The sequence below is a fragment of the Pyrgilauda ruficollis genome, unplaced genomic scaffold (genome assembly GCF_017590135.1).
Source record: "Pyrgilauda ruficollis isolate IOZ18807 unplaced genomic scaffold, ASM1759013v1 scaffold186, whole genome shotgun sequence".
NCBI classification, from domain to species: Eukaryota; Metazoa; Chordata; class Aves; order Passeriformes; family Passeridae; genus Pyrgilauda; species Pyrgilauda ruficollis.
The window spans coordinates 411407-428643 of record NW_024517651.1 but is presented as its reverse complement, the minus strand read 5'-3'; the positions used below and the strand labels follow the sequence as shown (position 1 = coordinate 428643).

Below are 17237 nucleotides of genomic sequence, written 5' to 3'. Positions count from 1 at the left end.
GGGGGGAGGGGGAAGATGTCCCATTTTGGACAGAAAGGAGGAAAAATGGTGGAGTTTGGACTGTTTGGAAAAAGCAGGAACACGCCAGAGCTGGTGGCCACAGGCTCATGGTCACTGATCCAGCTTCTACACATCTGTTTCCCCCCATTTCATTATATGGATCAGATGTTAGAGGAGATTTTAGAGCCTGTTGTTCATCCCAACACATGATCAGGGATTGTTATGAACCTGCATATTTTAACTCAAAAATTCAAAATTTAAGGAAAAGCCCACCACTAGGACAGGCGAAACCACCCCCACTGCCCCCTCAGATGCCCCTTCTGGGGCGATGCTGGGGTTCTGACTGGTTTGGCACAAGGCCCCAGCCTGCCAGCCCACTCCTGGCTGCCCCCACCCCGAGGCCGCTGCCCGACGCCGTGCCAGGCACGAGGAGAGCCTGGCAGCAGCGCTGGCTCCGGGCTGCCCGGGGTACCCCCTGCCCACCCCACTCCAGCAGAGCCAGGCAGCACGGGGATGGCCAGGAAAAGGGGGTACCACTGCCAGCACCCCCTCTGCCAGGAGCATCACCCCCGCTGCCAGGCCTCCCCCGAGCTTCCTCCTCCTCCTCCTCCAGGTGCCCCAGGGACACGCGTGTCCCTCGGCACTGCCTGCTGAGTCATCTGTGCACCTCGCTGCTGCCTGCCGTACCCGGCCCCGTGTCACCCTTCCCGCAGCCGGCGCCAGGGAGGGAATTGCTGCCGGGGCTCCGGGGCAGGCTGCGGGCAGGGGCTCCCCGGGCTGAGCCCGCAGCAGCAGCTCGGGGTCTCAGCACGGAGCAACCCCCGCGATCCGGGGAGCACGAGGTGCCCTCTGCCCCGCTCGGGTGAGCCCCAGCTCTGGGAGCCCAGCCCCAGAGGGACCTGCAGCTGCCGGGGGGGCTGCAGAGGGGACGCGGAGAGGGCAGGGTGGGACAGGACGGGCTGTGAGACCCCTTCCAACCCCAGCCGTCCTGGCATTCTGGGATACAGAGACTGCTTTCCTCTCCCACAAGAGGCAAGCACCAGCTCCCCAGCCTGCTCCCCAGTGCTCCTGGCTGCAGTGAACCCTTCCATGCTGCAGTGAACCCTTCCATGCTGCAGTGAACCCTTCCATGCTGCAGCAGCTTCCAGGAACCCTCCCGAGCCCCCACAGGCTCAGCGCTGGGGGGGCACAGCCACAGCCCCTTGCTGGAAAATCCCTAGGGAGGTGATGCCCTCGCCCTCCTGCGGGAGCAGGGCCAGCCCTGTGTCACTAAGAGAAGCAGAACCGCAGCAGCAGTGACACCCTGCCCACGCGGGGGTGGCACCGTCCCCCACGGGCCAGCCCAGGAGCGCCAGTGCATGCACGGGGCAGCGCCGGGCGCTTCACCTCGGCCTTGAGGCGCTCGATCTCTATCTCCCCGTCCTCGATCTGCTGCCGGAGTTGCTTGGCAACAGTCTTCTCCGTCTCCACGATCTGCAGGAGATGGAGGTACTTCTGCATCAGCGCCTCGTGCTCCGTCGCCAGGTTCCTGTAGCTGCAGCAGACACGGCCGTGAGCGTCCCTCCCCCAGAGCCTGCCCGAGCCCCCGCACGACCCCAGCCCCGGGGATGGGGCTTGGGCTCCTCCTGCCCAGCCCCGGCTCACAGCCCGGCAGGACAGCGATCCTGGGGCAGCTCCTGCAGCTGGGAATGCTGCTGCTCCCAAAGGAACCCTCTGGGCGGGCATGGGCTCCCCGAAGGGGCAAACAGAAAGGACAGAGCAAACTTTGATGGAATCACAGGAGTCAAAAAGACCCCTAAATACCCGTGGCCAAACCTGTGTCACCTGCCACGTTCCAAGAGTTTAAGAAGGACACGTGTGGCACAAGCTCCTACGAAGCCCTGCTCCTGGCAGGGGCTGCAGGGAATGCTGTTTGTCCCATTCCCAGCTCCTGGCAGGGGCTGCAGGGGATGCTGTTTCTCCCATTGCCTGCTCCTGGATGCCGTTTGTCCCATTCCCAGCTCCTGGCAGGGGCTGCAGGGGATGCTGTTTCTCCCATTCCCTGCACACAGCTCTACCTCTCGTCCTTCCCCAGAGGCACCTGCACTCTGCTGGCTCCTGGCTGCTCTCCGTGGCAGCTGGCTGTGCCAGCACTGCCAGGGCACACACAGCAGCCTGGACAATCCCTGTGCTCACCAGGTTTGCCATCCCAGGAGAATCCCTTTCCTTTCAGCCTGAGGGTGAATCCCTCTGGCTGCAGGCTGGGACAGGCAGTGCCAGGGTGGCCGGTGGCACGGGACTGGGATGGCAACGGGGACAGGGGGAGAACTGAGCACAGCCCCCACTCAGCTTCAGGGTCCCCAGCATGGGCCTGGGGCAGAAGTGTCCTGCTCACCCTGCCCCCCAACCCCCCTCAGCACGGCTCCACCTGGACCCCCCCCACCCCGCGGGGCACGGGGCACACCTGGCGTGAGCTATGGCTGCCACCCACTCGTCACAGTCCTTGGCGTCCTCGGTCCTCAGCTCCAGGGTCTTCTGGTTCTCATGGTTGAAGTTAACGGTGAAGTAGTGCTGCGGGGGGAGCACAGGGGGCACGGTGACACCCCGCACAGGGGACACGGTCACAGTGACACCCCGCACAGGGGACATGGTGACATCCCACACAGGGGGCACGGTGACATCCCACACAGGTGACACGGTGGCACCCCGCACAGGGGGCACAGTGACACCCCGCACAGGGGGCACGGTCACGGTGACACCCCGCACAGGGGACATGGTCACACCCTGCACAGGGGACACGGTGACACCCTGCACAGGGGGCACGGTGACACCCCCCACAGGGGACATGGTCACACCCCGCACAGGGGACACGGTCACACCCCACACAGGGGACACAGTGACACCCCGCACAGGACTGGCAGAAAGCACTTCCTGACCCACATGAATACCTGACCCACCCCAGGCTGTGTCACTGAAATAAACACCTTTGGGAACACCAGGAGCCCTCAGCACAGCCATGCCACTGGCGAGGAAAATCCGAGGGGGAATCCTGCTGGGCAAAGACCCAGCTCCAGGAAAACCTAAATGCACCAAACCCACGCAAGGCCAGGGCACTGCAGTGCTGAGCCTGGGGCCACCCTCGCCTGGGGAACGGGCAGAGATGCAGGGATGCTGAGCGGGACCTGCATCCCACCCGCGCCCACGGTTAATGCTGGGACCTGATGGCCGCAGAGGTGTTTTCCAGCCTCGAGGCTTCCTTGGCGCTGTGCTCCCTGCCCCATCCCGGCCCCCGGGGCAGGGCTGGAGCCCCGCAGCACAGCCCGGGTCCCCGTGTCCCCCTCCCGGGGCTCGGAGGGGTGGCCGCGGCCCGGGGCTATTTTTAGCCTCCCTTGACATTTCCAGTGTTTGTGCTAATTGTGTGCGGTGCCGCCGCCGCCGGGTTTGTGCCGCTCCTCTGCTTCCCTGCAGTCTCCAAGGAAACAGGTACCACGCTGCAGTGCTGGATACTGCCCGGAATAACCGGGCTAAACCAAACCCGCTGGAACGAGCTCATCCTGACATCATCTGCTCCTCTGCTGGGTTTCATCAGGGACCTGAATTCACAGGTGAAAACTGCCTCAAAGCCAAGGAGCACAGCCTGGCAGCCCCCGCCGTGCCACGGAAACACCGATGGCACCACAAGGCTCTTCCCCCCCTGTCCCGAGCAGGCCCGGGGGTGCTGGGGACAAGGACCCCCAGACTGCACACAGGGTGAGCCCGGCATGACGGGGAGACAGGGCACAGCTGGCACAGCAGCACAGACAGAGCCAGCAGCCCCAGCCTGTGCCCAGCCAGGGCTCAGGGCTCGGGGTGTCACCCTCGGAGCTCACCCAGCCCCTCCGGGTCCGGCAGGGGAGGAGAGGGGGCCGGGAGCTGCCCAGGGGCACAGCAGGGCCCTCCTTCAGGAACTGCTTCCACCTTTGGGCAGCAGCTGCAGGGCCCTGCTGAGGATGCAGCTCCTTCATTCTGCCACCGATCCTCTAAGTGCAGGATCCTTCACTGCTGGTCCTGTGGACAAGCTTTCTCCTTATGGACCATCCCCAATGTCAAACACCACCATCCATCACACACCCCTGTCAGACACCACCATCCATCCATCACCCCTTCCACTGCCACGCTCAGGCTGCCCAGAGCCCCGGGGCTGCCTGCAGGACACCTCTGGGGCTGCAGCAGCTCCCCAGCTTTGCATCCCACCCCCTTTCCCTCCCTCCCGCTCCCAAAGGCTTTTACTGCCAGAGAGGCAGCTCCGAGGGAAAACTCACCAAACACCTGTGATCCCTGTGGGGGGTGTTCTGTACCCCAGCTTTGCACCCACCTGGCATCCCTTCCCTTGTAACTGCATCAAGAGGAGCTCATCAGGCTGGCAAGGCTGGAAATGCCCCCTAAACACCAGCGAGGAGCGGGGGAGCCCCTTTGAGGGCCAGGGTAGCTCCTGGCAGCTCCCAGTGCCACAGGAGCGAGAGCACAGTGTGCCCATTCCCTCTCCAGGATCCAACACCAACAGCCCGAGCTCGGCTGAGCCCCCTGGGACTGGAAACACGGGGAGACACTCCAGGAGCCCCCCAGAGCAGTCCCTGCCTGGCAGGAGATAGCGAGCCCTGGGCTGTCCTTGGCAGACACCCCGGGGTGCCCGGGGGATGGCACGGTGCCCTTTGTGCTGCTGTGGGTGAGGGCACCACTGGGAGCCCTGTGCCCACAGCACGGGCTGCGTTGGAGCGTCCTGACCTCCCCAGCACCCTGGGAAAGCCTCGGGGTTGTCCAGGGTGAAACAAGGGGTGCAGAGCCCAGGAACTGGGGCAGGCACCTGGAGCAGGAGGCCTGGAGAGGTGCCCGTCTGCCCCACTGCCTCTGCCCCCTGCACCCACTCGAGGCACCCCCAGCACATCAGGGGGGATCCAGCTCACACCTGGGACTCTGTCAGAGGCAGCAGAACCCACGGGGAGGGAGTGAGCCCCCAGGGCAGGGCTGCTCTGTGCCAGGGCTGCTCTGTGAGCCCAGCCCCGCTCCTGCCAGCATCCCCCTCCCTGTGCTGCTCCAGTTTATCCCCACACAATTCCCAGGAAGTGCAGCGTGCTGGCAAGGAGGAAGTTATTTTATATTTGAATAATAAAACTCCCACCACCTTTTATCTCCGCCTAAAGATGATCCCTCTCTGCCATCGCAGTGACACGTCGCACCAACAGCCCGGGAGCGCTCCCAGCAACCGCTGTGCCCCGAGCATGGGAAACACGGGCAGAGCCAGACCCACGGATGGGAGCAGACCCACGGACAGAGCCAGACCCACAGGCAGAGCCAGACCCACGGATGGGACCAGACCCACGGACAGAGCCAGACCCAGGGATGGGACCAGACCCATGGATGGGACCAGACCCACAGACAGAGCCAGACTCAGACCCAGGGATGGGACCAGACCCATGGATGGGAGCACACCCACGGATGGGACCAGACCCACAGACAGAGCCAGACCCAGGAATGGGACCAGACCCACGGATGGGCAGAGCCAGACCCAGGGATGGGACCAGACCCACGGATGGGCCCAGACCCACGGATGGGCCCAGACCCACGGATGGGCCCAGACCCACGGATGGGCCCAGACCCACGGATGGGCCCAGACCCACGGATGGGCCCAGACCCACGGATGGGCCCAGACCCACGGATGGGCCCAGACCCACGGATGGGCCCAGACCCACGGATGGGCCCAGACCCACGGATGGGCCCAGACCCACGGATGGGCCCAGACCCACGGATGGGCCCAGACCCACGGATGGGCCCAGACCCACGGATGGGCCCAGACCCACGGATGGGCCCAGACCCACGGATGGGCCCAGACCCACGGATGGGCCCAGACCCACGGATGGGCCCAGACCCACGGATGGGCCCAGACCCACGGATGGGCCCAGACCCACGGATGGGCCCAGACCCACGGATGGGCCCAGACCCACGGATGGGCCCAGACCCACGGATGGGCCCAGACCCACGGATGGGCCCAGACCCACGGATGGGCCCAGACCCACGGATGGGCCCAGACCCACGGATGGGCCCAGACCCACGGATGGGCCCAGACCCACGGATGGGCCCAGACCCACGGATGGGCCCAGACCCACGGATGGGCCCAGACCCACGGATGGGCCCAGACCCACGGATGGGCCCAGACCCACGGATGGGCCCAGACCCACGGATGGGCCCAGACCCACGGATGGGCCCAGACCCACGGATGGGCCCAGACCCACGGATGGGCCCAGACCCACGGATGGGCCCAGACCCACGGATGGGCCCAGACCCACGGATGGGCCCAGACCCACGGATGGGCCCAGACCCACGGATGGGCCCAGACCCACGGATGGGCCCAGACCCACGGATGGGCCCAGACCCACGGATGGGCCCAGACCCACGGATGGGCCCAGACCCACGGATGGGCCCAGACCCACGGATGGGCCCAGACCCACGGATGGGCCCAGACCCACGGATGGGCCCAGACCCACGGATGGGCCCAGACCCACGGATGGGCCCAGACCCACGGATGGGCCCAGACCCACGGATGGGCCCAGACCCACGGATGGGCCCAGACCCACGGATGGGCCCAGACCCACGGATGGGCCCAGACCCACGGATGGGCCCAGACCCACGGATGGGCCCAGACCCACGGATGGGCCCAGACCCACGGATGGGCCCAGACCCACGGATGGGCCCAGACCCACGGATGGGCCCAGACCCACGGATGGGCCCAGACCCACGGATGGGCCCAGACCCACGGATGGGCCCAGACCCACGGATGGGCCCAGACCCACGGATGGGCCCAGACCCACGGATGGGCCCAGACCCACGGATGGGCCCAGACCCACGGATGGGCCCAGACCCACGGATGGGCCCAGACCCACGGATGGGCCCAGACCCACGGATGGGCCCAGACCCACGGATGGGCCCAGACCCACGGATGGGCCCAGACCCACGGATGGGCCCAGACCCACGGATGGGCCCAGACCCACGGATGGGCCCAGACCCACGGATGGGCCCAGACCCACGGATGGGCCCAGACCCACGGATGGGCCCAGACCCACGGATGGGCCCAGACCCACGGATGGGCCCAGACCCACGGATGGGCCCAGACCCACGGATGGGCCCAGACCCACGGATGGGCCCAGACCCACGGATGGGCCCAGACCCACGGATGGGCCCAGACCCACGGATGGGCCCAGACCCACGGATGGGCCCAGACCCACGGATGGGCCCAGACCCACGGATGGGCCCAGACCCACGGATGGGCCCAGACCCACGGATGGGCCCAGACCCACGGATGGGCCCAGACCCACGGATGGGCCCAGACCCACGGATGGGCCCAGACCCACGGATGGGCCCAGACCCACGGATGGGCCCAGACCCACGGATGGGCCCAGACCCACGGATGGGCCCAGACCCACGGATGGGCCCAGACCCACGGATGGGCCCAGACCCACGGATGGGCCCAGACCCACGGATGGGCCCAGACCCACGGATGGGCCCAGACCCACGGATGGGCCCAGACCCACGGATGGGCCCAGACCCACGGATGGGCCCAGACCCACGGATGGGCCCAGACCCACGGATGGGCCCAGACCCACGGATGGGCCCAGACCCACGGATGGGCCCAGACCCACGGATGGGCCCAGACCCACGGATGGGCCCAGACCCACGGATGGGCCCAGACCCACGGATGGGCCCAGACCCACGGATGGGCCCAGACCCACGGATGGGCCCAGACCCACGGATGGGCCCAGACCCACGGATGGGCCCAGACCCACGGATGGGCCCAGACCCACGGATGGGCCCAGACCCACGGATGGGCCCAGACCCACGGATGGGCCCAGACCCACGGATGGGCCCAGACCCACGGATGGGCCCAGACCCACGGATGGGCCCAGACCCACGGATGGGCCCAGACCCACGGATGGGCCCAGACCCACGGATGGGCCCAGACCCACGGATGGGCCCAGACCCACGGATGGGCCCAGACCCACGGATGGGCCCAGACCCACGGATGGGCCCAGACCCACGGATGGGCCCAGACCCACGGATGGGCCCAGACCCACGGATGGGCCCAGACCCACGGATGGGCCCAGACCCACGGATGGGCCCAGACCCACGGATGGGCCCAGACCCACGGATGGGCCCAGACCCACGGATGGGCCCAGACCCACGGATGGGCCCAGACCCACGGATGGGCCCAGACCCACGGATGGGCCCAGACCCACGGATGGGCCCAGACCCACGGATGGGCCCAGACCCACGGATGGGCCCAGACCCACGGATGGGCCCAGACCCACGGATGGGCCCAGACCCACGGATGGGCCCAGACCCACGGATGGGCCCAGACCCACGGATGGGCCCAGACCCACGGATGGGCCCAGACCCACGGATGGGCCCAGACCCACGGATGGGCCCAGACCCACGGATGGGCCCAGACCCACGGATGGGCCCAGACCCACGGATGGGCCCAGACCCACGGATGGGCCCAGACCCACGGATGGGCCCAGACCCACGGATGGGCCCAGACCCACGGATGGGCCCAGACCCACGGATGGGCCCAGACCCACGGATGGGCCCAGACCCACGGATGGGCCCAGACCCACGGATGGGCCCAGACCCACGGATGGGCCCAGACCCACGGATGGGCCCAGACCCACGGATGGGCCCAGACCCACGGATGGGCCCAGACCCACGGATGGGCCCAGACCCACGGATGGGCCCAGACCCACGGATGGGCCCAGACCCACGGATGGGCCCAGACCCACGGATGGGCCCAGACCCACGGATGGGCCCAGACCCACGGATGGGCCCAGACCCACGGATGGGCCCAGACCCACGGATGGGCCCAGACCCACGGATGGGCCCAGACCCACGGATGGGCCCAGACCCACGGATGGGCCCAGACCCACGGATGGGCCCAGACCCACGGATGGGCCCAGACCCACGGATGGGCCCAGACCCACGGATGGGCCCAGACCCACGGATGGGCCCAGACCCACGGATGGGCCCAGACCCACGGATGGGCCCAGACCCACGGATGGGCCCAGACCCACGGATGGGCCCAGACCCACGGATGGGCCCAGACCCACGGATGGGCCCAGACCCACGGATGGGCCCAGACCCACGGATGGGCCCAGACCCACGGATGGGCCCAGACCCACGGATGGGCCCAGACCCACGGATGGGCCCAGACCCACGGATGGGCCCAGACCCACGGATGGGCCCAGACCCACGGATGGGCCCAGACCCACGGATGGGCCCAGACCCACGGATGGGCCCAGACCCACGGATGGGCCCAGACCCACGGATGGGCCCAGACCCACGGATGGGCCCAGACCCACGGATGGGCCCAGACCCACGGATGGGCCCAGACCCACGGATGGGCCCAGACCCACGGATGGGCCCAGACCCACGGATGGGCCCAGACCCACGGATGGGCCCAGACCCACGGATGGGCCCAGACCCACGGATGGGCCCAGACCCACGGATGGGCCCAGACCCACGGATGGGCCCAGACCCACGGATGGGCCCAGACCCACGGATGGGCCCAGACCCACGGATGGGCCCAGACCCACGGATGGGCCCAGACCCACGGATGGGCCCAGACCCACGGATGGGCCCAGACCCACGGATGGGCCCAGACCCACGGATGGGCCCAGACCCACGGATGGGCCCAGACCCACGGATGGGCCCAGACCCACGGATGGGCCCAGACCCACGGATGGGCCCAGACCCACGGATGGGCCCAGACCCACGGATGGGCCCAGACCCACGGATGGGCCCAGACCCACGGATGGGCCCAGACCCACGGATGGGCCCAGACCCACGGATGGGCCCAGACCCACGGATGGGCCCAGACCCACGGATGGGCCCAGACCCACGGATGGGCCCAGACCCACGGATGGGCCCAGACCCACGGATGGGCCCAGACCCACGGATGGGCCCAGACCCACGGATGGGCCCAGACCCACGGATGGGCCCAGACCCACGGATGGGCCCAGACCCACGGATGGGCCCAGACCCACGGATGGGCCCAGACCCACGGATGGGCCCAGACCCACGGATGGGCCCAGACCCACGGATGGGCCCAGACCCACGGATGGGCCCAGACCCACGGATGGGCCCAGACCCACGGATGGGCCCAGACCCACGGATGGGCCCAGACCCACGGATGGGCCCAGACCCACGGATGGGCCCAGACCCACGGATGGGCCCAGACCCACGGATGGGCCCAGACCCACGGATGGGCCCAGACCCACGGATGGGCCCAGACCCACGGATGGGCCCAGACCCACGGATGGGCCCAGACCCACGGATGGGCCCAGACCCACGGATGGGCCCAGACCCACGGATGGGCCCAGACCCACGGATGGGCCCAGACCCACGGATGGGCCCAGACCCACGGATGGGCCCAGACCCACGGATGGGACCAGACCCACGGGTAAAGACAAACCTACAGATGGGACCAGACCCAGGGATGGGACCAGACCCACAGACAGAGCCAGACTCAGACCCAGGGATGGGACCAGACCCATGGATGGGAGCACACCCACGGATGGGACCAGACCCACAGACAGAGCCAGACCCACGGATGGGAGCAGACCTACGGACAGAGCCAGACCCACGGATGGGAGCAGACCCACAGATGGGAGCAGACCCACAGACAGAGCCAGACCCACAGATGGAACCAGACCCACGGATGGGAGCAGACCCACAGACAGAGCCAGACCCAAGGACAGAGCCAGACCCATGGATGGGAGCAGACCCACGGATGGGAGCAGACCCACAGATGGGAGCAGACCCACGGACAGAGCCAGACCCACGGACAGAGCCAGACCCACGGGCAGAGCCAGCACAGGCCAGCTGCCGGCACTGGGAGCACCAGTGTGAGCCCCCAGCCCCAGCACGGCCCCAGCTCGGGTCCCTGGGGCAGTTTGTGCTGCCCGGGGCAGGGCAGAGCTGCCCACAGCGGCGCTTTGCTTCTCCTCACACCCCTTTTTTGTTCATTTATCACCTCAACAACTCCCAGCCCCGGGACCCGACCCTGATCACCCCAACCTCCTCGCTCTGCGCTGGCCAGAACAGCAGATGCGGCTCCTGGAGGATCCCTGCTCGCGGGGTTTTCCATCCTCCCCGTTCCCATGGTGCCCGCACAGCCCCGGACCCCGGGCCGTGTGTCCGTCCGGCACCGCAGGACACACAGCCCCTGCAGCCCCCAGCCACCCGCACCTCGGGGATTCACAGCAATTCACAGCAATTCTGCCAGAAATAATGGCGCGGGAGCGCTCCAGGTCACCAAGGGGAACGTGAAAGCGCCTCCAGAGGCACCCCCAGCCCCGTGACCCCGCCGGGTGACAGTCCCCCGCTGCCCCGGGCCACCCCGGCTGCGGGGGGCGGCGTTCCCGAGGCCCCTGATGTGCACAAAGGCTCCGAAATAAATTCAAATGAGCTTTAAAGCGACGCGTTATTTCCAAAGTATAAAATCAGCCTCTCACGGAATTTTTTAGAATTTGCAGAAGGGCATTTTTTCAGCCTGAACAACCCACCAGAGCCCTTGGGTGGCTGTGGCTGGGGGTGGGCGCTCTCCCAGCACCCCCGCACTGGTCACTGCACGTGTGAGCCTGGGGGGACCACGAGAGAGGCACCCCAGCATCACCAAAGCAGTGAGTGCCACCCTTCCCTGGCTGTGCTGTGCCTCACGGGGGGTTTTCCCCCACAGGGATGCCCCATCACCCTCGGAACTGCCCGCCCTGCAGATCCACACCCGCCTGTTTGTGAAGCTGATGGTTATTCCAGCTGACACAAAGGGCAAGAGGAGGAGAATTTTCCTGCTCTGGATGGATGAGTCTAAAAATCCACAGCCAGCCATGGCAGCTTTTAACATCCCTGACCTACATACTATGTGCTCTGGGAAAACAGGACCTCAGAGTTGGATGCTCCAGCAGCTCATTTCCATGCTGACAATAAGAAAAAATATCCCAGAGGCTGCAATTTCCCCTCTCTGTTTCACTATGGGCTTTCAGGATATTTGGAAATGGATACTAGAGGTGAGCATCACCCTTGTGGAGCAGGCTCTGGAGTCATGCACAGAAATATTCATAAAATAATTAAAATAAATCAATTTTCCCCCTGATTTTATCCAGTGATGCAGGCATGGCTGGGACCAACACTATGAGCATCTCCCTTACTCAGAAATCCCCACATGGCATCACTCAATACACTAATTAATTAAAAACCCAGTGTCACCCCAATGCTGAGGAATAGTTCAGGTTTAAGTCCACAAATTGTGGTTTATAGTCTCTGAAAACCAGATTGCCTGGAATGACATTGAGGGAGAAGAATTGTCACTGCCCCAGACGGCTGTTGGGATCCGGGATCCAGCGCTCGGGACATCAGTCCTGGAGTTTGGAACAGCCTGGGAGCTCCCTGCTCAGGATGCCCAGGGGTGACCTGCTCAGCCCTGCTGCACTGACGGGGTCTGGCCCCCCGAGCCCCCTCCACAGCCCCCCTGGGGGTACCAAGGGGGACCCCCGTGCAGGGACGGGCACGGCTGGGTCCCGTGGCCCCCCTGCTGCCCCTCGGAGCGCTGCCCCAGCTCTGGCACTGCCAGGAACGGCTCCACCAGGCCTGGGGCTGGGCTCTGGGGCAGCTGGAACTGCTGGGCTGGCAGGGGCTGCTGCCAGGCCTCAGGGCATCCAGATATTCCAGACTGCCAGTGTCTCAGGGATGGGGGCCACGGGGCAGGCTGAACTCGGTGCTCCATGGCCCCATCCCAGGAAAATGCTCTGGAGAGGGGAGGGAAATGCCATCCACGGGCAGGGCGTGCTCAGGAGCAGCCCCAGCTGGGGAACACAGCTCGGCTCCCGAGCCTGGGGCCAAGGGCTCCGCTGCCTGACTCAGCACCACGCTGGCCCTGTCTGAGGGCTCCTGCCCAGGAGCAGCCCGTGGCACTGGGATACGGCTCTGGAGCCAGCCCTGGCTGCCCGGGGCACTGTGGAGTCCCCAGCCCTGGAAATGCTCAAAAGCTGTGTGGATGCAGCACCTGGGGCACGCAGCTGCAGGGGCAGTCTCGGAGCTGCTGGGGCTCAGAGGGCTTTTCCAGCCCTGGTGATGCTGGGACTCTAAATCCAGCTCCAGGCTGGATCTGTGGAGCAAACCAAAAGCAATTCCTGGCCTCACCCACACTGGGGTGTCTTTGGGCTTGGATCAGCTCCGGACCTCACACCTGCTCAGCTCCTCCACCAGGATCTCACCTTGGCCGTGCCCCTCCCGCCTGGGGCACCCCACATCCTGCCCAGGAGGGGAGGGGAGACCCCGTGAGAGCACATCCCATCTCTGACACCTCTGGGGCCGGGAGCAGCAGGGCTGGGCTGTGCCACGGCCCAGGCACCACAGCAGGGGAAAGGGGGCTGGCTGCCAGCCCTGCTGCTCCCAGCACTGCTGCCCTGAGCAGCCAGGGCACAGCCCCCAGCCCCAGCCCGACCCCACAGACCCTGCCCCAGGCCACAGCCTGACCTCACCCAGCAGGAAATTATCTTCCCCATCCAAATGGTTGGAAGGAAAATTCATTTCTGGAAAAACAAAACAAAGTTTCCAGAGGCAGCAAATCCCACTTTGGGGTTCCAGTTTTCCACATGTCTTTGCTCCCTTATTCTCACATATACCAGTGCTAAAATTCACTGTGTTCCAGGGAAAAAATCCCCCCACAGCAAAACACGTGTACATTAAAAGGGGGGGTTTGAAAGCCCCACCTCTTAAAGTTTGTCCTTTGCAGAGGACTGGGAACCTGTCAGGCTGCACTCCAGCAAGGAAGGAATCCAAACCTGGAGCTCCTCTGCTCTACTGTCCTCAGAGCTGGAACCGCACGGATAGACAAACACCCTCAGCACACCGCTAATTGGGATCACGGGCAGTGCTGGAAATTTCCTCAGCACCTTCCCTCTGGAGGCTGCTGGCACGGCTGGCTCCCAGGAGAGGCTTTCCCTGGCGTGGGGGCACAGACCCTGCCCAGAGCCGTGTGCCACCTGCTCGTCCCGCCCGCCGGGCTGCGGATCTGCACCATCAACATTCGCCGCTTATCTCATCCCCGGGCCATTAATTAGCTTGCAGAGCAGCGGGCATCCAGCGCTCCGGCTTCCAGTCCCGCTCGGCCTCGGGAATTACACAGGATTCCAGGCCAGGCGCTGAACCGCGGCAAATCCACGCGCAGCCGCGGCAGGAGCTCCCTGTGCCAGCAGCCCCTCGCTCAGCGAGCATCAGCACTCTGGGGGCATTTGGAGCTGCAGAGGGGCTGTGGCAGCCTCCCCACGGTGTTTGCAGGGTGGAAAAGCCAAACACAGGACCCCGAGCCTCGATTCCCAGCTTGATTCCAGCCTGGCCAGGAGGACAGATTGCAGCCTGGCTAGTAAACTTCATGGAAGCTGAACTAGGAGCACACAACGTCTGTTCTGAAGGGACAGCAGTGACACCACAGCAGTGTGACCCCCTGCCACTACAGACCCCCCTCGCCACCACAGCCCCTGAGGTGCCACTCGTCACAGCTGGGCTGAAAGGAGCCCCAGCTGGGCAAAAACCACAGCATTTTCCTCTTCACAAGGAAATATTCCTGTGCTCCGAGCCAGGAGGGAGGGGATGTGCCAGGGAGCAGTGGTGCTGCATGCCTGGTTCTCTTGGCAGGGTTTTCCAGGTGCCAGGAATAGCCAGAATCAGGGGCTGGTTTCCCCCCGCGCTGCCCCATGCCCCGGGGTGCCAGGGGTGCCCCGGGGCCCCATCCTGCAGTCAGCACTCCCGGCGCCTCCCCGGAGCCTGCCAGGCAGTAATTATGCAAGCCCTGCAGAGCAGACCCAAAACGCGCGGAGCCTCCCGCCCGTGCCCAGCCCGGGATGGCGGTACCGGGACCCCCCCGCTGCTCTCACCGAGGGGCCCCGGGGCCGCTGTGCCACCCACGGGCACACGTCCACGCTCCACACACCTCCAGGGGGTCAGAGGGTGAATGCAGCTGGCTCCTGTCCCCGCTGAGGAGACTGGGGGTGGCTCGGAAGCGATGGATCGGGGTTTGCCCCCTCAGCTGGGAGCCAGCCCTTCTCCCCCTCCTGGTGCCATCCCCTCTCTCCTGGCTGCTGCGGCACACCCCCTCAGCTCCAGCAAACCACCCCAGACAAACACGCCAGGGGCTGCCAGCCTCCATGCCGTGCTGCTCCAGGAATACCCTGGAATGCCCAGTTGGGAAAGGCACAGGCGGTGGGAGAAGCCCACCCTTGGGGTCCGTCAGGGGCTGCGGTCCTCACGGCTGGGACGCAGCAGCCCTGGGGCTGGGGGACACCCGGATTGTCCCCGGCTCTGGCAGGGCTTTGGTGTTTCCGCGCTGATCGCCCGCAGCCAGCGGTGGCAAAGGACACCGGAGCCCAGCGCCAGAACGGGGGGCTCGGGGGACCCGCACTCTGCTTTTGCCCGCCAGGATGGGGATGCAGGTGCAAAGCGCACACGTGGCGAGCGGAACAGGGTGAAATCCGCCTGAAAACAAGCCCCTGAGCTGCTCTCACCGCCGGGCCGGGGCAAACCGCGGGGCACGGAGGGGCAGTCGGGGTCTGGAAAACAGCGGGGCCGCCCCACGGGAGCCCCGCAGAGCCCCCGCCCCGCCGGGGCCGCTGCTCCGAGCCCCGAGCCCCGAACCCGAGCCCCGAACCCGCCGGGCCGGGGGGGACGCGGGGGGCGCGGGGCTCTGCAGCGCCCAGCGCGGCCGCTGAGAGGCGCCCCGCAGCCCCGCGCTAATTACCGGCCGTTAATTAGACGGGAGGGGGAGCGGGGGTGCCCCGGGCAGAGCCCGACACCCCCACAATGAACCCGCCCGCTGCTCCGGCACCGCAGCCCCGGGAATCGTCCCCCTTCCCCCGCACAGACCGGCCTCATCCTCACCTCCCCACCCCGGTCACGCGTGGGGTAGGTCACGGGCGCCGGAAGCTCCGGGGGTGGGGGGCCTGGACCCCCGCGGGGCATCCTCCCTCCCCCTCCGCGGGCCCCCCGTGTCGCCCACCTGCTTCTCCAGGGAGTCCTTAGCCGAGAGGGGGGGCTTGGGGGAGGGCGCGCGGTCGCAGACGCAGCCCTCGAGCAGGTAGAGCCCCGAGGGCCGGGAGCTGGAGTCGGTCTCGAAGTAGAAGAGCATGTTCTGGAGCAGCGCGAACCACTTGGTGTGCCATTTCGTGTTGTCGGCGCTCCTCTTGCTCAGGTATCCGCGCCGGGCCCCGTCCTTCTTCGCCAGCAGCCCCAGGTGGGCGACGTGCCCGTCATTGAGCCGCATCCCCTTCTGCATCCTGCCGGCTCCGCGCTCACATGGCCCCCGCCGCGGGCGGGGCCGCGCCGAGCCACCCCCGCCGCCCCCGCAGACCCCGCGGTCCCCGCAGCATCAGCGGCCCCCGCTGCCCCCGGGGAGCCGCCGGGCGCTCATCCCGCGGCCCGGCCCCGCTGAGCCCCGGCTGTGCCGGTGAGCGCCGCGTCCCGCACCCGCCGCGCGGAGCCGCGGACGGGCGGGGCGAGTGACGGCGGCGGCACCGGGGACCGTCAGCGCCGAGCGGAGCCGCGCCGAGCCGCGCCGAGCCGAGCGGAGCCGCGGCCCTCCTTCGCTGCCGCTCTCCCGTGCCTCCTTCCCTGCCGCCGGCTGCGGGGGTGGTCGCGCCGCGCTGCGCTCGCCGGGGCCGCCCCCGGGCCGCGGGATGCCGGGGCCGCCGCCAGCACCGGCACCGGCAGCTCCGCACCGCCAGGGATCCCCGCGCCGAGAGGGAACCCGCACAGAGAGAGAGCCCCGGGCCGACAGGGACCCCCGGCCCGAAAGGGACCCCCGCCGTGTGGGACCCTCGGGCCCGCATGGAATCCTGCCCACGGCTGGAGCCCCGGACCGAGAGGGACCCCCAGCACAGCCAGAGCTGAGACAGCTCCAGACACAGAACCCCGAGAGCAAGGGGGATCCCTGGGCACGTGGGACCCCAGGAATAGCCAGAGCCTCGGGCCGGGAGGGACCCTAGAGCAGATGGGAGCCCTGGGAAGTGCATCCCAGGCCAAAAGGGACCCTTAGGCAGGGGAGGACCTCGAGAGAAGTGGCACCAGCAGGCAGAGCGGAGGGACCAGTTTCTCCATTTCTTTCAGTCTGTCTCACTCTCGACCCCTCTTGTCCATCCTGGCCTTGCGTGCTCTGCCGAGCGGGGCCAAGCTGGCACCTGGGC

At 66.9% G+C, this 17237-nt stretch overlaps 1 protein-coding gene across 1 annotated transcript in view; it reads right to left on the bottom strand.

Annotated features, from left to right (window-relative positions):
- RASGRF1 (Ras protein specific guanine nucleotide releasing factor 1) overlaps positions 1-16330 on the bottom strand; it is a 32064-nt gene extending 15734 nt beyond the window's left edge. The window contains exons 1-3 of the mRNA XM_041465033.1: positions 16055-16330; positions 2444-2550; positions 1387-1534 (exon numbers count right to left, since the gene is read on the bottom strand). Of these exons, the coding sequence (XP_041320967.1) occupies positions 1387-1534; positions 2444-2550; positions 16055-16330 (531 nt within the window). The remainder of the gene's footprint in view (positions 1-1386; positions 1535-2443; positions 2551-16054) is intronic.
- Between the last annotated feature and the right edge of the window lie 907 nt (positions 16331-17237).